At 63.7% G+C, this 20,439-nt stretch overlaps 3 protein-coding genes across 5 annotated transcripts; 2 read left to right on the top strand and 1 right to left on the bottom strand.

The window, feature by feature from the left end:
• Positions 1 to 6,159: 6,159 nt before the first annotated feature.
• TIMM10B (translocase of inner mitochondrial membrane 10B) lies at positions 6,160 to 8,503 on the bottom strand. Its single transcript, XM_082760497.1, has 3 exons — positions 8,323 to 8,503; positions 8,073 to 8,168; positions 6,160 to 7,986 (listed from the first exon to the last, which is right to left on the bottom strand). The coding sequence occupies exons 1-3, from the start codon at positions 8,356 to 8,358 to the stop codon at positions 7,690 to 7,692; spliced, it is 429 nt and encodes a 142-aa protein (XP_082616623.1). The 5' UTR covers positions 8,359 to 8,503; the 3' UTR covers positions 6,160 to 7,689.
• Positions 8,427 to 14,891, top strand: ARFIP2 (ARF interacting protein 2). 3 transcript variants are annotated; one of them, XM_082760468.1, is made up of 9 exons: positions 8,427 to 8,555; positions 9,082 to 9,189; positions 9,301 to 9,409; positions 10,798 to 10,908; positions 11,672 to 11,787; positions 11,902 to 12,123; positions 12,510 to 12,667; positions 12,756 to 12,930; positions 13,275 to 14,891. In XM_082760468.1, the coding sequence occupies exons 2-9, from the start codon at positions 9,091 to 9,093 to the stop codon at positions 13,428 to 13,430; spliced, it is 1,146 nt and encodes a 381-aa protein (XP_082616594.1). In that variant the 5' UTR covers positions 8,427 to 8,555; positions 9,082 to 9,090; the 3' UTR covers positions 13,431 to 14,891. The 3 variants fall into 3 exon arrangements, with proteins under 3 accessions (XP_082616594.1, XP_082616596.1, XP_082616595.1); XM_082760470.1 differs by lacking the exon at positions 8,427 to 8,555 and having other exon boundaries at positions 8,616 to 9,189; positions 12,756 to 12,872; positions 13,275 to 13,417; XM_082760469.1 differs by lacking the exons at positions 8,427 to 8,555; positions 10,798 to 10,908 and having other exon boundaries at positions 8,620 to 9,189.
• Positions 14,892 to 15,288: 397 nt separating this feature from the next.
• LOC309874126 (FH2 domain-containing protein 1-like) lies at positions 15,289 to 19,016 on the top strand. The gene is made up of 10 exons (XM_082752058.1): positions 15,289 to 15,858; positions 15,938 to 15,999; positions 16,279 to 16,381; positions 16,443 to 16,528; positions 16,600 to 16,700; positions 16,767 to 16,837; positions 16,910 to 17,017; positions 17,954 to 18,024; positions 18,149 to 18,425; positions 18,511 to 19,016. Exons 1-10 carry the CDS (start codon positions 15,598 to 15,600, stop codon positions 18,913 to 18,915), a joined length of 1,545 nt encoding a protein of 514 aa, XP_082608184.1. The 5' UTR covers positions 15,289 to 15,597; the 3' UTR covers positions 18,916 to 19,016.
• Positions 19,017 to 20,439: the final 1,423 nt, after the last annotated feature.

The raw sequence follows: 20,439 nt of genomic DNA on the forward strand, positions 1-20,439 counted from the left end.
GCTTGATTAAACAATCCAGAAATAGAATCACAGAATTGTTTGGGTTGGAGGGGTCCTTAAAGATCATCTAATTCCAACCCCCCTGCCCTGGTCTGAGTCCCCTGCCCCCAGCCCAGGCTGCCCCCAGCCCTATCCAGCCTGGCCTTGGGCACTGCCAGTGCTGGGGCACCCCCAGCTCCCGGGGACAGCCTGGGCCAGGCCCTCACCACCCTCAGATGGAAGAACTTCTTCCTAATTTCTAATCTAAATCTGTCCCCTTTTAGTTTAAAGCCATTCCCCCTTCTCCTATCACTACACTCCCTGACAGAGTCCCTCCCCAGCTTTCCTGACGCCTCCTTTAGGTATTAGAAGGTTGCTATAAGGTCTCCCTGGAGCCTTCTCTTCTCCAGGTAGAACAACCCCAACTCCCTCAGCCTTTGTAGGAGAGGTGCTCCAGCCCCTTGATCATCTTTGTGGCCTCCTCTGGATTTGTTCTAATACTTCCATGTCCTTCTTGTGCAGGGGGACCCAGAGGTGAATGCAGGGCTCCCGGTGGGGTCTCACAAGAGCGGAGGTGTCAATCACCTTCCTTGACCTGCTGGCCATGCTTCTTTGATGAAGCCCACGATAAGGTTGGCTTTCTGGGCTGCAAGCACACATTGACTAGCAGAGATTGAATTCTTCCACATATATGTACTCCCCACATCTCTGATCGTGTGATGCTCAGTCTCAAGTTGAGCCAGGGAGGTTTCGATCGGATGAGAGAAAGAATTTCTTCACAGTGGTCAAGCGCTGGAACAGGCTGCCCAGGGCAGTGGTGGAGTCCCCATCCGTGGAGACTAAGAGCTGCATGACCGTAGCTCCGAGGCACAGGTTGGTTGATGGTCAGGTCAGGCTGACTGTTAGCAGTTTAGGTATGGCCTATATGCGCCCACAAGCTAGTGCAAAATACAACATTTTAGGATTAGAACAATGATTTACGCACCTACCTTTACCCTCTGAGATTCAGTCATATCGCATTTTAAAAAATAAAGTTATACAGAGATGTAATTAGGTGAATTTTCCTCATCCTCTATCACCAGTGAAATGGTGCTATGGAATGCTGGAAGGGAAATCTTAAAACTCAGCAATGCATTCACAGCCACACCAGGGAGTCCAAAGCCTCAGCCTGCATCTGTGCCAGAGGTGACAACATGACCCTGATGATGCAGTTGCTGCTTTAAACAATCAACAGATCCTCGCCACTCCTCCGATCTGGAAAGCTTGTCATAGCACTGCAGTGTTACTTCAGATATATGTAATAATAATCAAATATCTATTGGACCAACCTCTGAGGTTAATCATCTGCAAAAAGGAAGTTTTTCTTGCATGGTACCAAGACCCCTGCAAAGTGCCATGTGGAAGGTGCTCAGCCACCAGGGTAACAAACACCTCACTTCTGAGCAGTGGATATCCAAATTACCTAATATCCAAAGGGAATTAAGCAGTTTCTGTGTTTTGTTTGAGGTTACCCCCAGCTGCAACACTGGCAACCAGGAACACAAATTAACTTCCTTGGCCTTACCTTGTTTGTCATCCTGATGGCTTGTTTGGCCATTTGACAGGAAGCCAAGCAGGAAACAATGTCTTGGGCAACCAAGAATCCCAGAGTTAAGAAAGGTTCTTGGGGGAAACGCCTTTAATTTCCTTTCTGTCTCATAATCATTTATATACTTATATATGTGTATATATATACATATATTATTAATATACCCATAAATGCGTGTATATATATATATGTAATTATTGGGTCATATCTATTAATTGGCATAATACTCATTTCCTTGTACCAGGGATAGTATCACAATCGCATTTGTGAACACAATTTCTCAAGTGGGTAACAAGTCAGATTGCTGTGCTTACACCACTCTCTATCATTAGATGCTGAACCCGGGTGGCAGAACCTGTTCCCAAAGCATCTCAGTATCGGCCTGATTTGTCACATTGCTCTCCAGCACCTCCAAATTATCGATGACAACCTTTCAGGGCACATCCGTATTACAAAGCCCCATGGTGTATTAGAATGCCCCAGGGCACAAGCTCAACCTGGCTGGAGAGGGCAAGGAATTGTAATTACATTCCGCATTACAATTGCACCCAAGTGCAGTTCCAATTTGAATATAACAACACGAGCTTGCAATGATTCTGACCTGGAAACCTCATGGACCTGTAGTAATGAATCAGCAATTACAAAAGGTATTTTTGATAGTCTGGAACTCTGGAATCTTACATGGAATGCTAATAAAATGAGCTGCCAGAGATACCATAATTTTTACGTATCCTCAATCTATGTGCTGCGGTTTACAGAGTGATGGTTAGCTAATGATAATTCAGAAACATGGCCCAGACAACATATCTGTCTGTATAGACTGCAGTGCATTTTGAGCAATCTGATTAAGCCAAACATGCTTAATAACATCCACTTGTTGTTTCCAATCCAAGGTGCTCACTTTGCCAACATTGGAGTAACTCCTGGCAAAGCCAGTGGCCCCCATGTGAATGCATATGTCAAACATCTATCTTGGGATGTGGTTCAAGAAAGGGAACAATGCACAAATGAGGAATCTAGTCTTAAACAAATGCTCACAGGGCAAGCTAAGAGTTAAATCCCTCCAGACAGTACCAGTGAGGCCCCAGGCAGAGACCTGAGAAGACACAGAAGAAACAGCTGAAAGCCGAGGAGCAGCTCTGGGCAAGGAGGCATCTTTCAAGACACTGAAGTTGAATCCCCGTAAGGAAAATGGAAAGTACCAGAAGATGTCAGGCCACACATTAACAACACAATAAGAATCTGAGGAACAACTTGCAAATGCAGGTGACTCATTTAATCAACACAGTAAAGATCAAAGAGGTCTCTAAACCCAGGAAGGAACAAGAGAGAGGGTGGAGAGGAGTCAAATATTTGCTCTTTCCACACAGGAGTTAAAAGGCTTCAAGTGGAGCTCGTCATGGGCAAGCTGAGAACAAACAATGGCTTTCATGCAAAGTCCAGCTACAGCCTGAAAAACTTTGCTGCAGGTGCCATGCTGAAAATTTGCTCTGATTCAAAAATCAAACCTATGAATTAATGAAAACAAATAAATAAATAAATAAAATAAACAAATCTAGCTCAGCCTACTGAATACAAAGACACTGGGTCTGGTTCAAGAGGTGCTCGGTGAAGCTGTTTATCTCCCTGAACAGTTTGTTCAGGGAGACGACAGCATTCAGAGTGGGAGGGAGTGTGATAGATGTCATTTACTTTCATTTTAGCAATGCTTTTTCCCATCCTTGTGGCATCCGGCAGCCAGATGGGTGCAATAAGGGCTTGATAAAAGGAACATAGGTGGAAAATTGTCTAGCCAATGGGTCAGAGGGTGGTGGTCAGCACGACAGTCTCACAGGCAGCAGCAGCCCTCAGGGACAGACACTGGGACCAGCCTTGGCCCACCAGCTCCTGGTGCTCCTGGGGCCAGGACCCCCGCAAGCGCTGCAAGGGGCCAGGGGCACAGCGGTGCCCAGCTGCCCCCTTCAGCACCGTGCTGCTGCGTCCCCAGCAGCACCCAGCACTCAGCTCAGGCTTCCATTGCCTGCACCGGGAGATGCTGAGGCACCACGGGATGGCACAAGCCTCCACAGACACAGACGAGATGTATCCGCAGGACAGAGCATTGTGCTTGCTATGCTGCTGTGGCACGGCTGCCTGAGGCACAGATACAACAACCCTGGCTTTGCCACATGCCCCAGGGGCACCAACCTGCCCACCCCCACAGACTGCAGGCCCCCACCACCCCTCACAGCCCCTTGGCATCCATCCACCATCTGTGTCCTGGCTGGGGCCTCCGGTGCAGCAGCAGCCAGGACATTTTGCACAGTGCAGGCTGGAGGAGCCATGTGGGGACAAACACAATCCTGCTGTAATTTGGTCAGACAGTGATGAAGAATGCCTGGTGGCAGGATGAGAAGCCACGGACATTAATTGGAACATGGAAAATTGGTGCTAGACACAAAGAAAAGTTTTTTCCATAGTAAAGGTAGACCCAAAGAAAAGCTTTTTCACCATAAGCGTGGTCACCTGTTACAGCAGGGAGATGAGTAAGGGGAAATCTCCATCCTTTGAGCTAGTTAATGTTTGTCCAGACACTGCCTGGAGCAAACTCCCTGGCCCAAACCTACTGAGTATGCTCAAGTCTATGCTTGGTATGTCTGCCCTTGGTTCCCAAACAGGGTTTCATCAGACCTCCAGTCATCTCTGTACTGCCCTCCAGTCCCTGAGCACCATCCACCAGAGGTGTCATGCATGGGGCACTCGTCCTGCGGGCGCTAGTGGATGTGCTGCTCTTTGGCTCAGGAGCTGCTGCTCCCATGGTTACTCCCAAGCCCTTTTCAGCTGAGCTGTTTATCAGGACGCAGCCCGGCATATCGCAGCCTGGACTTGCATTCCTGACCACTTCGGGTATGCTCTTGCACAGTTAGGCCTGTGAACACAGGCAATCTCTTGTAAAATGACAAAAACATTCCAAAGGTTGGATTGCGCCTTGGGCTGTGGAGAGGAAGGCGGCGGTGGAATGTCCTGCGGTGGAATGTCCTGCGTGGCTGCAGAGGAAGGCTCTGGTTTAAGACAATGAAAGGGGTGTTTGGAAGAAGCTTTGTGGGAGAAGCCAAAGTGCCAGAGGTGCTGAGCAGGCAGGCAGGGCACTGTGTCTGCACGGAGAGCAGCAGCATGGACCTTCCCCGGCAGCTAGGAGCAGGTGAGAGCCAAGGCACAGCCTGAGCACCCAGGCACAAACGCTCAATGCCTTCCTTGACAAATTACGTATGTGCTAGGTAATATATTAAACTCATACCTTTTCACAAGGTGGAAAAAATCTTAGGGGATTGCCACAGGCTGCCCAGAGGAGCTGTGGATGCTCCATCTCTGGCAGTGCCCAAGGCCAGGTTGGATGGGGCTTTGAGCAACGTGTTCTAGTGGGAGGTGTCCCTGCCTGTGGTGGGCGGTGGAATTAGGTGATCTTTAAGGTGCCTTCCAACCCAAACCATTCTATAATTACATGAAAATGTATAATTACCATTTTGCAGTCAGCCAGACACTAAGTAATGGTGACCACGCTAGAGCGGTCACACATCCTCAGTGTGACACACCACCTGCAGCCTCCGGACAGACTTCAGAAAAATGAGACGGAAAACAAAGGAAATGCAGCCTTCACAAACCTGCAAACTGACAGCCTCACAGAAGGGAGGTGTCTGGAACAGAAAGCAACCAAGAAGATGCACCAACTGGCAACTCCAGAAAGCAGCTCCAGAGCCTGCAACTACTGCTGCTGGTGAGGCCACGAGGCCACCGAGTCCAGGAGGCACCTGAGAGCTCCTAGGACAGGACCATTGTGATGAGAGGAGAGAAAGACGGCCTGTGTAGACATCGCCTCCTGGGACGTGCCAGGAGCTACTGACACAGCTTTTGGCAGACCAGTGCAGCCTCCAGCTGCAGGCACCCTGAGCCCTGTCCCCTGGGGGCAGCCTCGTCTGCACTGGGGTGCTCGGGTCCCATGGGGGCAGCCGGGGCTACGCTGGGGCTGGGTGACGTGCTGCCAGGCCCGGGAATGGGGCCTGGTGCTGGGCAGGGACACGATGCCTGCCCGCGGCAGTGAGGGGCACCCCTGTTGCAGCTGCATCCCCCAAGGACTGCAGGGGGACAGGAGCCGTGCTGCATTCTGCCCCCTGCACCCCTGAAACCAGTCCACGGGTACGGCTGGAGCTCCCGGGCCAGGAGCAGAGTGTGTCCCAGAGGAGATGAGGAGCATGAGGCTCGCGGCTCTGACCAGCTGCCACCCACCCACACTCGGCTCCACCAGGCCTTCCAGAACACGGAACAGATGCTCTGGAAAATGTCATTAATCTTCACAAACTTTGCATTCTTCTTTCCGTTGTTTCTCCAGGGCTTCCTGAATGGGACAATCTGTGCAGCTGCAGTCCGAGCCCGCAGAGCGCAGCCTGGTGCTCTCGCCCCGGCCAAGCAGCCCACCCCAGCGGCACCGCCTCACTGCAGGGCTTCTCGCACCAACGTCCTGCACCAGCAGATGTCCTGCTGGTGATGTGCCCCCAGCCCACACACGTGGCGCACACACCCTTCAAAGGCATTTCATCCCCACACAGAAGGCGGGCTTCAAATTCCGTGTTTATTCCTAGAACCAGTTAACTGCAGAAACACCGTGCCACAAATCCTGCTTTCTAGCAAGGTGTGCGAGGAGCAATAAACCGGAGCTGAGCAAAGCAGCTGGCAGTGCATGAAGCCCCTGCTGCACCCCATGGTGCAGCAACAGGGTGCGATAAGCTGCTGCCTCCCAGTCCTCCTGCAGGCATCGTGGGACATTTCCCCAGATGCAGGCAGCAACCATGCTCCAGAGGTGTCATCACAGAAACACCTGCACCAGCATTCTGTAACCTGGGAAGATGGGTTTGACAGGAGTTCTGGGTGTCCCTGCTTGAGAAGAAGGATTGGACCAAACAACGTCCAGAGGTTCCTACAACCTTCAACATTCTGTGATTCTGCAAGTCCTGGCCCTGTCTGTGTCCCCAGGATAACATCTAGTGCAAAGTCCCCAGGATGGCTGGCCAGGCAGGCTCTGCAGCCTCTGCAGACACCTCCTGCAGCAAGGATGTGCCTGGCCCCACAGGGCAGTGTGGCCCCACAGCCCGCGGCCACACTGCCCCTCGAACACATCCTGAGTCCAGGGACAGCAGCTGCAGGGCACATCCAGACAGCCCCAGAGCCCTGCATGCGCTGTGCCAACCCCATCACTGAGGCAGGAGCAGGAAGCCTGCACTGCTCGCGCCAGTGCTGCCTTACGTGGTGATCCCAGGCGTCTGTTACAAACCGTCTGTGTGTCTGTGCACCTTCAGCCTTGTAACCTGGATGAGGCCAACTCCAGTTGGCAGCAGCCTTACAGCGGCACACAGGGCGCTGGAGCAGGTCCCACTCTCTCCAGGCTAAGCCACCTCTAACACTGCCCTGCTTGGCTGTAAGACTGGGCCCAGCCATGCTGCAGCAGGCACCCCACCACCCCCAGAAAAAGGGCTTGTCCCAGCACCACCACGTTCTGCGGCCTGTTCTAATGCCAGCAGCCACAAAGTGGACAAAAGAAGGGTGACCAGAAGGAGCAGTGTGAATCCCTGCCCCAGGGAAAGCACCCTTGGCCCAGCAGAATGCAGCGCGCAAGGGGTGTTCGTGGAGCAATACCTGTGTTCCCTCATGACATATTAGCACTGAGACAATTATGAAGAGAGTGTTTAATTGTACCAGGAAACAGCCTCCTGGAAATATGGGAACCCCCATTCTGGAGCATGAGAGCCCAGTGCAGGAGTTGCTAAGGCAATGGACAGTTCAGCTGGGAGCTCTTCCCAGCCAGAATGGCAGCTGCCGCAGATCCCTTTCTCGTTACCTTCAGGGCCAGGGGGCTGCCCCCGCCCTGATGCCCCTGGGGACAGGCAGACCTGGCTGTCAATGTAAATGCATGTGGATCTGCGAGGCCTGGCCTCAGCGCAGAGCAGCTCTGCTGCTCCACACCCGTGGTACCAACACCGTGTGGAGGCCCAGGAACCACGTCTCACACCGCGAGCACAGGGCCCGGGGCTGCCCCGCAGCCACCCGGCCCTCTGCTGCCGCTGGAAGCCGCAGCCGGGCGCACGGCTCCGCTACGTGCTGGCACCCGCAGGCCCGGGCGAGGCTCCGCTGCCGGCCGCAGCCGCCGGTGCGGGAGGAGAGGCACCGGGAGCGGCGTCAGGAGAGGTGTCGGGAGAGGCACCGGGAGAGGCACCGGGAGCGGCGTCGGGGGCAGCGGGCGCCGCCGGTGCCTCCTGCGCCCGGGCCGCGCTGGCCTCGTAGTCGGCGGCGCGGCGCTGCGCGATGCTCGGCATCAGGGCCACGTAGGCGGTCATCAGGCGGTGGTTGCAGCGCACCAGCTTCCCTGCGCAGCGCTCCAGGCACAGCTCCTGCGGGCACGGGACTCAGCGCGGGGCGGCGCGGACCCCCGGCCCCGGCCCCCGGCCCCGGCCCCCGGACCCCGGGCCCCGCTCACCTCGCGCCGCGTCAGCAGCCGGTGGTTGAGGTCGGAGACGCAGCGGCGGAAGCAGAGCTCGGTCATGCGGTTGTAGAGCAGCAGGAAGTCCCGCAGCTGCGGGGGACACGGCGCTGCACGGCGGCTCCCCGGGACCCGAACCCGGCCCCGCGCCCGGCACCCCCCGCCCGGCCCCGGCCCGGTGCCCCCCCGCCGCCCCCTCCCCTCCCCTCCCCTCCCGCCGCCCCCCGCCCCGCTCCCCGCCCCTCACGCTGCGGAGCTGCTGCTGCTCCGCCGCCGGCTCCATGCCGCCCTCCCGCCCGGCCGCGCTTCCGGAGGGGCCGCGCCCGCCCCGGGCCGCCCCCTGACGCCACGTCCGGCCCCGGTCCCGGCGTCCCGCACGCGGGGCCTGGCGTCACCGCGGTTCCGGCGCGGCCGGGCCGAGGCGCAGCGGGGCCGGGGCGGCGGCGGCGGGGGGGGCCCGGCGGGGCCGGGGCGGCGCAGGTGGGCGGGGCCGGGCGGGGCGGGGGGGCCGGGACCGGGATCGGGCCGGACCGGGACGGGGGGGTAGGGACCGGGCCGGGGGGGCCGCCCCGGGAGCTGCGGGCGGGGTCCCGTTGGTCGCTGCCGCCCCCGGGCGGGGACACGGGGCCGCCCCCACCCCCCCCAGCCCCGAGGCCGTGCCCGGGCCGCGGGGTGCGGGAGCAGCGCGGGGCCTCCCCCTCCCCCCCCCACCCCCCCCTCCCGGCCGTGCCGCGCTCCCGGTGCGGGGCCGCGGTCGCTCCGCCTGCCGCGGGGCCCGGAGCCGCCGCTCGGAGCCCCCCCGGGCCGCGCGCACGGCCCCCGCTAACGGGCGGCGCCACCCGCGGCGGGCCCGGCCGCGGCCTTGCGACGTGGCGCCCGGGGCTGCGCCGGGCCCGGGGCCAGCGGCCGCTGCTCAGCCCCTCCCGGGGCACGGAGCCCGGCGGGGCCGCCCCCGGCCCTGCCCCTGCCTTCGGCCCCCAGCGCGGCCTCCGTGTCCCCCCCGCAGGCCCTGAGGATGTCGGAGGGGATCATGAGCAAGGCGGCCACCATGGAGATCCCCATCAGCAGCAACGGGGACACCGGCAGCCTGCCCGAGGACGACGGCTTGGAGCAGGTCTGGGCCTGGGGGGCGCCGGGCGCGGGGCAGCCGAGGGCTGCGTGGCCCCAGGTCCCCGCGGGGGGCCCCGTCCCTGTCCCCGCGCCTCACCCCGCTCTGCTCCCCCAGGACCTGCAGCAGGTGATGGTGTCGGGGCCCAACCTCAACGAAACCAGCATCGTGTCTGGCGGCTACGGGGGCACCGCCGAAGGCATCATCCCCACCAGCACCATCAAAGGTAGGCGGAGGCTGGGCCCGGTGCGGGCAGGCGGGGACGGGGCTGGATGAGGGGTGGGCTGCATGGCAGGCGTCGGAGGGGAGGGGAGGGCTCCGGTGGGGGCGCAGAGCAGAGCGCGCTGCCTGCCCGTCCTGCCTGCTGCTGGGGGCAGGCGTCGAGGCCGGTCCTGCCCCGGGGCGCGGCGCCCAGCGGGGGCAGCTGTGCCTCACAGGGGGCCCGGGGACACAGGCAGAAGCTGCTCTAAGCCGCAGCTGCCCTGGGAGGTGGCGTGGCCCTGCAGAGGGCAGCCCGTTCCTCGGGGGCAGCCCAGCTGCTGTTTTGTGGGGCCCCTTGCTGGGGTCGTGTCCCCCACTGGCACAACGTGCCTGCAGCCTCTCCCTCCAGGGCAGGCTGTAGCAGCAGCCTGTGCCCCAGCTCCAAGCCTTAGCCCCTTGTGCTGGGCAGCCACGGTGGTGCCATGGGCCCAGGCCGCTGGTGCCCAGCTCTCCCACAGGTACGGGGCTCCCGCTGGGGGCTCTGCCCCCCAGGGCAGGTTCTCCTGGCGCAGCGCTGCAGCTTGTGGCACATGGGCTTAGCTCTCGGGAGTTCTGCTGGTGGTGGGGAAGAGCCTGGTGACACAGCTCGTCCCAGGTCCTGGAATTGCGCTGTGCTGGTGTGGGCTTGTGGTGGCTGTGCCCAGGGGACAAGGGGTGCCCTGCAGGTGTGTGTGGGGAGAACAGGGCAGGGTGACTGAGCCCCGGGCTCTGCGCTTGTTCCCCTTGTGGCTGATACCAGCCTGGGGGTCGTGGGTGCTTCGATGGCAGAGCCTGTCTGCGAGCACCTTTCCATACCAGGAGCAGTGCCTGTGGGCGGCCGGGTCGCTGCTGGTGCCGCGTGCCTGCAGCCAGGGCACGTGCTGGCTGGTCCCAGCAACCACTCTCACCCTGTCCCCATTTTGCATGAGTCTCTGTGTCCCGGCTCTTGGCCGATGCATCCCTTCATCAGCAAACAGATGGCTTGACTACGGGCTCCTCTGCGCTGTGCCAGGCTGAACAGGTGAATTGGCACAGATGGAGGGGACGTGGGATTTTGCTGACAGCCCGCTGCAGCAGGGAGAACGTGTGCAGTGGTTTCCATCCCCGTGTCTGTCAGCCCTGGCCTGTCCCAGCTCTCAGCTCAGTGGCACAGTGATGTGCCAAGGGGCAGGGAGGGAGCGGGAGAGGAGCCTGGGCACCTCTGGTGCGGTGCTGTCTGTCCGGCAGCCAGCTGTGTGTTCTGATTTCACATCACACTTTCATCTGCTCCCCTGCTGCCGTCCTCCCTGCACACTCGTCCTCTGTTCTGGCTGTTCCTGCTCTCGTGTCCTTCGCGCCATCCCGCCTCTTCCCTCCCCGCTCACCTCCTGCCAGCCCCTCCATTTCCAGGCTGTCTTGTCCAACCTCACTCACCCCGAGGACCATCCGTCTCCCCCAGTGCATCTGCCGCCAGCAGGATGGCCAGCCAGGCTGGTGCTTCAGCAGGTACTGTGGCTACCCCAGCCCCACTGTGGCGCCACGTGGCCTTTGGGGTCTTCCCGCTTGGGGCATCTGGTGTGCTCCGGGGTTCCTCAGAGCTCACTCCTTCCCCTGCTGTGGTGGGGAGCGTCCCCAGCACGTGCCCCCCCCAGCAGCCATGCCCGGCCGTGGTGCTGGTGCAGGGGGCACAGGCGATGCTGCTGAAGCCTGGTGGCTGGGTGGTGACACCGTGCGCCTGCCCCTGCTGCGGTTTCCTGGTCTCACCTCCACCTGCGCTGTGCCTGGGGGCGTGAGGAGTGCCAGGGCTGGCCCCACCAGCAGCGCTGCAAGTGGATGTGTGGGGGGGGGCAGCACTTCCCATCTGAGCAGCAGCCACTGCTGCCAGCACTGTAGCCTGTGCTGGGACCTGTCTGGAAGGACGTTGAGCACCAGGTTCTCTGCTGCATGCTTGAGATGCCTGCGGGCAGATTAGAAGGCGTGTGATACCGAGGGCTCTGTCAGAGCCAGTAACGGTGCTCGGCTGGCAGGGGAAAGCCATCGCCTGCCCTGCCCTGTGTGGGGTGAGGCACCTGCTGTGGGCTGTGCAGAGCCAGGTGCTGCTCATACCTGAGTTCCCTTTGCTTGTACTTTGTCAGGCCCTGGTGCAGCCCCGCAGGGAGCACGGTGCTGCCCCTGGGAACAGCCTTGGTGCCAGCCGTGACTGGGAGCGGGCAGCCCAGCCTGCAGCTGCATCCTGTGCTGAGCCCCACCAGTGTGCTGTCTGTTCCAGGCTCTGGGCTGCACCAGCCCCATCCCAGCCCGCCAGTCGGAGGGGAGGAGGTCGTCCGTGGTATCGCTGTGGAGAAGTTTGACATTGTCAAGAAGTGGGGCATCAACACGTACAAGGTGAGCAGGGGACCCGGCCACGTGGCAGGGGGTGGGCTAGGCCAGGCCTCTCTGTGCAGCTGACCTACAGGGATGGAGGGATGGGGCCCTGACACCCCCTCCCTCTTCCTGCAGTGCACCAAGCAGCTCATCTCGGAGAGGTTTGGCCGGGGCTCCCGCACGGTGGACTTGGAGCTGGAGACGCAGATTGAGCTGCTCCGGGAGACAAAGCGCAAGTACGAGTGCGTGCTGCAGCTTGCACGGGCTCTCACCAACCACTTCTACAGCCTGGTGCAGACACAGCATGCCCTGGGGGATGCCTTTGCGGACCTCAGCCAGAAGTCTCCTGAGCTGCAGGTATGCCTGCTGGGGTGGTGGTGCTTGCCTTGTCTTGGCTGGTGCTGCGGTCTGCTGTGTCTGGGAAGGAAACTGAGAGACCCAGAGTAGGCTCGGGGTCTGCAGCACGGCCTCGGCAGTGCTCCTGCAGCACAGCCTGGGCAGCGCTCTGCTGGGCAGCACCCCCAGGCATGTGGGGAAAGCAGGGGGTGGGGAAAGCAGGAGGTGGCTGAGGGCAGCTGCGCTTGGTGAATGCTGCGGGGCTGGGAAGGACTTTGTGCAGGACTTTGTGGCAGCCCTTCCTTGGTACAGCCAGGGCCAAGCGGGTTCTGGGCACGTGGGAGGAGGGCAGGGGCACAGCAAGCTGTGTTGCTGCAGACCATGACTCGTCCTCCTCTCTGCCCCAGGAGGAGTTTGGTTACAATGCGGAGACACAGAAACTGCTCTGCAAGAATGGAGAAACACTACTGGGAGCTGTCAACTTCTTTGTCTCCAGCATCAACACGCTGGTGAACAAGACCATGGAGGACACGCTCATGACGGTCAAGCAGTATGAGACAGCCAGGTAGGACAGCAGCACGGGCCAGGGCTGGGTTGCTGCAGGTGGCTGGAGGGGCCACCGTGCAGCTCTGACTGTTGCTGCCCCTGTGCAGGCTGGAGTATGACGCCTACCGCACGGACCTGGAGGAGCTGAGCATGGGTCCCCGGGACGCCAGCACCCTGTGCCGGCTGGACGCAGCCCAGAGCCAGTTTCAGAGCCACAAGGACAAGTATGAAAAGCTGCGTGCTGATGTGGCCATCAAGCTCAAGTTCTTGGAGGAGAACAAGGTGGGGAGGGCCGCAGGGTGCCAGATGGGACTGTGCTGCGCACGCGTGTCCCTTGGCCCTGTCTGTGGGCTGCGCGGCCTCACCGCCCCATGCCCGAGGTGCACCTGCAGATGGGCAGTGCCCGTGCAGCGGCTGGGAGCCGCGAGGGGAAGGGCAGGTGAGCGCCCGTCCGTCCGCCTGCCTTTTGCCCGCTGCAGGCAGCTGCTTTCTGGCTGGCGGCAGCAGCTCTGGTCCCGTCCCGTCCCCCCTTGTGCTGGGCAGGTCACGCCCTGGCCCCTTCCCACCGTCCCTGGGTGCTGGGCAGTGGGTCTGGGAGGATGCACACTGACTCCTGCTCTCCCCAGATCAAGGTGATGCACAAGCAGCTTCTGCTCTTTCACAACGCCATCTCTGCCTACTTTGCTGGGAACCAGCAGCAGTTGGAGCAGACCCTCAAGCAGTTCAACATCAAGCTGAAGACCCCTGGTGCTGAGAAGCCCTCCTGGCTGGAGGAGCAGTGAGCCCCCCAGCCTGCCCCACCTTGTGCTCTGGCCGGGGAAGCCATGGACCTGAACTCGGACCTCTGACTGCTGGTGCAGGGCCAGACCGCGTGCACGAGTGGTGAGCGGGGGACGCGGCCTCGGCCCTGCTGCGCCTGCAGCCGGGGGCACCGACAGGGCAGGAGCCTGGTGGGGTGTGGGCAGGGGCTCTGAGTGGGTCGCTGCTCCTGCCTGGGGAGAGGAGCCTGGAGAGGACGGGGCTCCCCTGGCCTGCGCCTCCCCCTGGGGCAGAGTCCTGTCCTACCTGGCCCCGTGCTCCCTCCCCAGCGCAGACCCCTTGGCGAGATGGTGGGCACCCTCTGCAGCCCCCCCACAAGGCCACAGGTCCCCCCTCCCCAGGGTGGGACGCTCAGATCCCACTAGGCACCTTTGCAGGATGGGATGGGATTCACTGCAGCTTCCCACTGCCTCCCCATGGGGCAAGAGGGTGCGTGGGCTCCACGTGTCCCTGCTGCTTCCCCCGCTGGCCTCCCCTGCTGCCCTGAGCCAGGCTCTGCAGGGCCAGGCCAGGCACACCACTGCCCCCTCGCAAAAAAAAGTTTATTTTGAAATGAAGACAAAGCTGCAGAGGGGTAGCATTGGCACTCCCAGTCCCCTCCCAGTCCCTGAGAGGGGTGGTGGGGGGTCCCAGCCCCACTGTGGCAGGTGGCCAGGGCTCCTGCTGTCTCCCCCTCCAGCTCTGGGCTTGCCCTGTCTCTCCCGGCTGATCCCTGGTGTTCCCAGGCAGCTGCTCTTGCACTCCCCCTGACCTGGCTGGTGCTCCCGGCCACACACTACACTCCCCTGCATGGTGGGGCCGCTTGTGCCGGGCTGCCTCCCATGCCACGGCGCCCATCCCTGCTTTTCCCTTGGCCAGGGCCGTGCGCGTCAGCTCCGTGGGCGGACATGGGCTGGGGTGGTCACGGCCGCTGGGTGCTGCTGTCCCGAGGAGCCGTGGACCTGCTCCCACCCCCCACTGCTCGGAGCCAGCCAGGCAGCCCCACTCCCCCAGCACCCACAGGGACCTGGCTGCCACCGAGGGGCGGCGAGGACTTGAACCAAGGACCAAAGGGCGGCCATGTCCTAGGGCCGGTGCATGTGCATGTCCGTGTGTGTGACGCAGGTGCGCTTCTCTGCGCAGCCATGCTGGGGCTCCGGCCGGTGTCCCATGCCTGGGGGAGCTCATCCCGCTCCAGCTGAGTGTTGCTTCTCGCCCTGGCCACATGCAGCACTTGGGCACTTTCTCCTGAGACAAGACAGTTTGTTTTTCTTGCTAATTTAATTCCTGGTAATTTAATGTCTGGATCTTGACAACCCCCCCCCCCTTTCCTGGTGAAGGTCTGCCCCCCTTTCCCTCTCCACTTCTGTAAGACTCCAGAATAAAATGGTACGAATCAGAATAAAACGGTACGGATCAGAATAAAACTACAGAATATAATGATACCGCTCGCCTGTATGTGTGGTGCTGTGGGCACAGCTACCAGGCTGGAGGCTGGGCCTGGGGGTTCCCTGGGTGCCAGCAGTTCCCGATGACAGTGGCTGGTTCTCCTGCAGGCTGCAGCTCGTGTCCCACCGTTGCTTCTGTGGGGCTTGAGCCGAGGGTGTGTGGGGGCACAGCAGCACCGGGGGTCGCGCTGCTCTCCAGCCCGAGCTGGGCTCGCTGCCTCGCGCCCGGGAGGGGACGCGGGGGCCTCGCGCTCACCCCGAGGGCCCCCGGGCGCTTGTCGGCCCTCAGGGGCAGGGCCCGGGGATCGGTCCTTCTCCCCGCCCGCCCGCCGCCGCTCTCGCCCGTCTCCAGGGACCGGCCTGGGGCTGGTGACGGCAGCGAGGACGGGAGCGGTCCCGTTCCGCCGGGAGCGCTGCGCCGTGCGCTCCCCCGGCCCTCGGCGGCTCTCGGTGCTTTCTGCGGCTGCGGAGCAGGGCCCCAGCGGCCGCCCCGGGGCGCGGTGAAGCCGGACGGGGCCGGCGGGTGGGAGCCGAGGCGGCTTTGGCCACGAGCAGCTCCTCCCGGGGCCGTGCCGACCCGCACCGAGCCGTCGGGGCCGGGACCGGGGCCGGCACCCGCGGCCCCCCGGCGGGGCGGGGCCGGGCGGGGCCGTGCCGGGCCGTAAGAGCGGCGGGGCGGTCGTGCCTCCCCCCGACGCTGGCCATGGGCTCCCCCCGCCGCCCCCAGCCGCCGCCGCCGCCGCCGCCGCCCCCGCCGCCCCCGGCGGTGCCCTCCCCGCCGGCGGCCGCGCGGGGCGAGCGGCTGCGGGCGCTGCACTGGGAGCCGCTGCCCGCGGCGCGGGTGCGGGGGCGCCGCTCGGTGTGGGCGCCGCGGCCCCCCCCGCCACCGCTGGACCTGCCCCGCCTGCGGCTGCTGTTCCGGGAGCCCCGCGGGGCGGCCCCGGGGCAGCGCCCGACGCCCGCGGTGAGTGTCCCGCGCCCCCCCGGTCCCCCGTCCCCGCCGGTCGCGCCCCCGCCCGCTCTGACCGCGCCGCGCCCCGCAGGCAGCGCTGCTGGAGCCCAAGCGGAGCCTGGCCCTCGGCGTCTTCCTCAAGCAGCTCAAGCGGTGAGCGGAGCCCCCGCGGCCCCCCGGGCAGCCCCGGTCCCGCACACGGGGCGCGGGCGGCACCTGCGCTCCTTCGGGGACATCGCGCGGCTGGGCGGGGGGGGGACGGGAGTGGCTGCCCCGGGCCCACGCGTGGGGGAGAGCAGGGGCACGACACGCGGGGCTGTCTGCTCCCTGGGGCCCTGCTGCCCCGCGTGCCCCCGGCGGGAACGGGAGCGGGGGGGGTTCCTGATCCGGGGGGCAGCATCCCGTGGCTGATGCGCTCCCCCTCCCGCCCAGGCCGGTGCGCCAAATCGTGCGGGACATCCAGGAGGGCATCGGGGCACCCTACGGGGCTGAGAAACTGCTGGAGCTGTCCCGGCTGCTGCCTGGTGCCGCAGAGGTGAGGGCTGGGGAGCGGGGGGTGCCCGGCGCCCCCCACCTGATGCCCCCTCTGCCCACAGGTGGCGCGGCTGCGTGCCTTCTCTGGCAGCCCCTGGCAGCTCCCCGACCCTGAGCTCTTCATGCTGCTGCTCACGGAGGTGCCCAGGTGGGAGCCGGGGAGCCCCACGTGCTGGGGGGGCCGTGTCCTCACCCCGCTCACCCTGCCCTTGCCCCCAGCTACACCCAGCGCCTGGAGCTGCTCGTGCTGCAGGAGGAGTTCTTCCCTCGGCTGAGTGCCCTGCGCGGCTCCATCCAGACCCTGACGGATGCCGCCACGGGTGAGTCGCGCCGTGGGGTGTGGGAGCACCGTCCTGTGCCCTGCTCACCCTTTGCCCCCTCCCCAGAGCTGCTGGAGTGTGAGGAGCTGCACACCATCCTCCACCTCATCCTCAGCACGGGCAACCACCTCAACTCGGTGAGCTGGTGCTGCGGGCGCTCCCACCCTGCGCTCTGCAGGGCTGTGGTCACTGCCCTGCTCCCATCCCAGGGCGGCTACGCCGGCAGCGCTGTCGGCTTCCGCATCGCCTCGCTGCTGAAGCTGCCTGACACCAAGGCCAACGAGCCAGGCATGGACCTGCTGCACTTCGTGGCCATGGTGAGCTTGGGCACGCTGCCCCTGGGGATGGGCTTACAAGTGAGGGGCTTGTTCATGGCAGAGCACTGAGTTCATACTGAGAGCTTCTCCCTGCTGAGGGGTCCCCACACCCCTTGCTCCTCTCCCTGGCCCTTGGAGCAGCTCCAGGCCTGGCTGCCGTAGGCATGGTCTCACTGCCTGTGCTGCTCTTCTGCTCTCCTCAGACCTGCTGTCAACCCCCACCACCCCAGCAGTGGCATCTATGATTCTCATGTGCCACCTTGGGCAGCAGCAATGTGTGCTGCCTCGGCTCCATCTTGGGCTGCCATGCTGTGCAGCAGGAGCAGAGGCAGTGTCCCCACATGCTGTGCTGTGTGCCTGCAGCCTCCCACTCCCTCCCCTGCCATGCCCAAGGTCGTTCCCATGCCGCCCTGGCTGAGATACACCCAGCCCGCACATGTGGAGGAGGCTGTTTTCCTTGCAGATGCGCTCCAGCACGTGTTTTAGCTCATGCACTCCCTAGTTCTGTCCATGTAGAGCCAGTGCTGCCCTTGCCTCTGCCAGTATGCATGCTTGCTCCCCTCTGCTTCCGTGCTGTCCCTTGGCATTGGCCTGTTCCTCTGGGGCCAGGTGTGGACCCTGCTGCCACTGCTGCTACATATCCCCCAAAATCCCCGTGTGCCCTCGAGGCTGTGTCTGTCATTTCCAGGCACGTCTACTACTTGCATGAGTTGCTTTCAGTGCAGGCATTAACAGTCAGGCTGTGCCTGCACCATCCTCGTGTTGCATCTGTCAGGGGCCCTGGGGGTGTGCGCCCTGCTCTGGCCACCAGCCCCACGGGGGAGTGGGCAGCAGCTGCTCTGCTCCGTGGGGCTGCGGCTCTGCCTGGCAGTGGGGGTGTCCCCCCCGACTGTCCCGGTGCTGTGGGGGCCGCGCTCTGTCTGCCGTGCCCCGCAGGAGGCGGCGAGGATGCAGAGGGAGCTGCTGGACTTCCCGAGCAAGCTGCCGCACGTGGGCCCGGCCTCGCGGTAAGGGCTTCCCGGTTCCCGGGACGCGCGTGGGCCCTGCCCCGGGACGGGCGCGGTCCGCGTGGGGCCGGCACCGGGCGCGGGGCGAGGCGGGGCCGTGCCACGGGCGTCCCGCGCCCCGCAGGATCGAGCAGGCGGAGGTGGAGGGGGAGCTGCGGCGGCTGGCGGGGCGCCTGGCCGGGGCGCGGAGCCTGGGCGCGGCGGGGCTGGGGCCGCGGCTGCCGCCGTTCCTGCGGGCGGCCGAGGAGGAGCTGCGCGGGACGCGGGCGGCGATGGAGCGGCTGCACCGCACCGCGGCCGCCGCGCTCGACTTCTACTGCGAGGAGGCGGCGCCGGGCGGGCTGCAGGAGCTGTGCGCGGTGCTGCACGGCTTCGCGGGGCGCTTCCTCGGCGCCGTGCAGGTACCGGCCCGCCCCGCCCGCCCCGCGCCGCCGCCCCCCGGCCCCCGCCGCGCCCTGACGCCGCCGCCCCCCCCGCCCCCCGCAGGAGAACCGGGCGCGGGAGCAGGCGCGGCGGCGGCGGCAGCAGCTGGAGCTCCAGCGGCAGAAGCGCCGCTCCGTCGCCTCCTGCTCGGCGCGGGACGCGGAGCCGGGCGCCCCCCGCCCGCTCCCCGCCCTGCCGCCGCCCTTCGCCGCCCCCCCGGCCCTGCAGCGGCGCCACACGGCCCCCGAGCTGCCCGCGCTGCCCGAGCCGCGGGGGGGCCCCGAGCCCCGGCCGCCCGAGCCGCCCGCCCCAGCCCCCGCGCCCTTCTTCGGCCTGTCCGGGCTCTTCCAGCGGAAGGGGCCCGGCGCCCCCGGCCCGGCCCGCGCTGCCCCCTCCGAGGGCTCGGCGCTGCTCGGCTTCCTGCGGCGCCTGGCGGCGGGGCGGGCGCGCGGGGCCCCCCCCAGCTGAGGGCCCGGCGGGAGCCGGGGGCTGCCGGCGCCTACCCCGAGCCGACCGGGTTTTATCCTTCTCCGCGCGCGTCTCCTTTCCGAGTGTCAATAAACGTTGTGGGACCCCCCCTGCTCTCCCCCAGCCCCCTCGCCCGCTGCCGGCCCCCGCCCGGCCGCTGTCAGCGCGGCGCAGCCCCGCGGGCGTTCCTCGTGCCCGGCCGCGCCCCCCCGGCCCAGCTGCGCTCCCCCGCTCACTGCGCCCTTTGTTGTGCCCCGGCCGTGCCAGGCCGTGCGGGGCAGCTGGGGGCGCCCCCCCCCCCGCCCCGTCCCGGCCGCCTCCCTCTGCCCCCTCCCGCCCCCCGCTGCTGTCCCGGCTGCGGAGAGGGGGGAAGGGGGGCACTCGGGGACCCCCAGCAGCACTCGGAGGTGGCCAGAGGGTAAAGGGTGCAGGGGCTGGGCGGGGGGCTGGGGGCATCTGGAACCTGGGCAGAGTAACAGTGCGGGGGGCTTGGAGACCTCGGGAGGCCTCTGGTCCAACCACCTGCAGGGGCAGCTGTGGGGTCAGACCAGGCTGCTCATGGCTTTATTCAGCAGCATCTTGAAAACCTGCGCAGATGGAGGCTGCTCAGCCTCGCAGGGCAACCTGCTCCAGTCCTGGACGGTCCTCGTGGGGAAAGCCTTTCCCAAGATCCAGCCTGAAACTCACATTTCTGCCTCTGTCTGTGGGCTCTCCAGCCTGCAGCACTGTGCAGAGCCTGGCTCTGGCTCCTCAGTAACCTCCCTGTAGGAGCCATCAGGTTGCTGCTAGGTTGGAAGCTTCTCTCCTGAAGGCTGAGCAAGCCTCAGTCTCTCCTTGCTCCCTCCTCACAGGGCAAGTGCTCACAGCATTGCAGAATGACAGAATGGTTGAGGTTGGCAGGGACCTCTGAAGGTCATCTGGCCCAACCCCTGCTGAAGCAGAGCCACCTAGAGCAGGCTGCCCAGGACCATTTCAAGGCAGCTTGTGAAGATCTCCGAGGCAGGAGATGCCACAGGCCTGGGTTTCATCACCTCCTCAGCAGAGAAGTGCTTCCTGATGTTTAGACAGGTTCAGCTCATGACCACCCCCCTGCCCTCCCCCCTGAACTTGGGGTGGTTTGTTGAGGTCTTTCATGTGCTGGGGGCCCAAAACTCACAGCAGTGTCCAGATGCGGTTTAACAAGTGGAGAGGGGGCTGATCCCCCCCAGCCTCTCATCTGTGCCCCCATACACATGGGCTGGGTGCTGTCAGGCTCTCCTTGCTGCCAGGGTGTCCTGCAGCTCCTCATCCTGCCTGCTGCCCATGAAGACCCCCAGGACATTTTCCCCAGGACATTTTCCCCAGCTGGCCAGTCCTGGCCAGTGCTGTTGCAGGGCCATGTCCTTCCTGAAGCAGGACTTGGACTAGTCCCTACCGCACATCACACCGTTCCTGTTGGCCCTTTCCTGCAGCCTGCTCAAGGCTCTTGGGGTGGAGTCTTGCCCTGGTGATGGTTTTCCCAGCCCGGTGTCACCCTGGTGCAGT

This window comes from Aythya marila, assembly GCF_965140915.1.
Source record: "Aythya marila genome assembly, chromosome: 1".
In the NCBI taxonomy this organism is placed as follows: Eukaryota; Metazoa; Chordata; class Aves; order Anseriformes; family Anatidae; genus Aythya; species Aythya marila.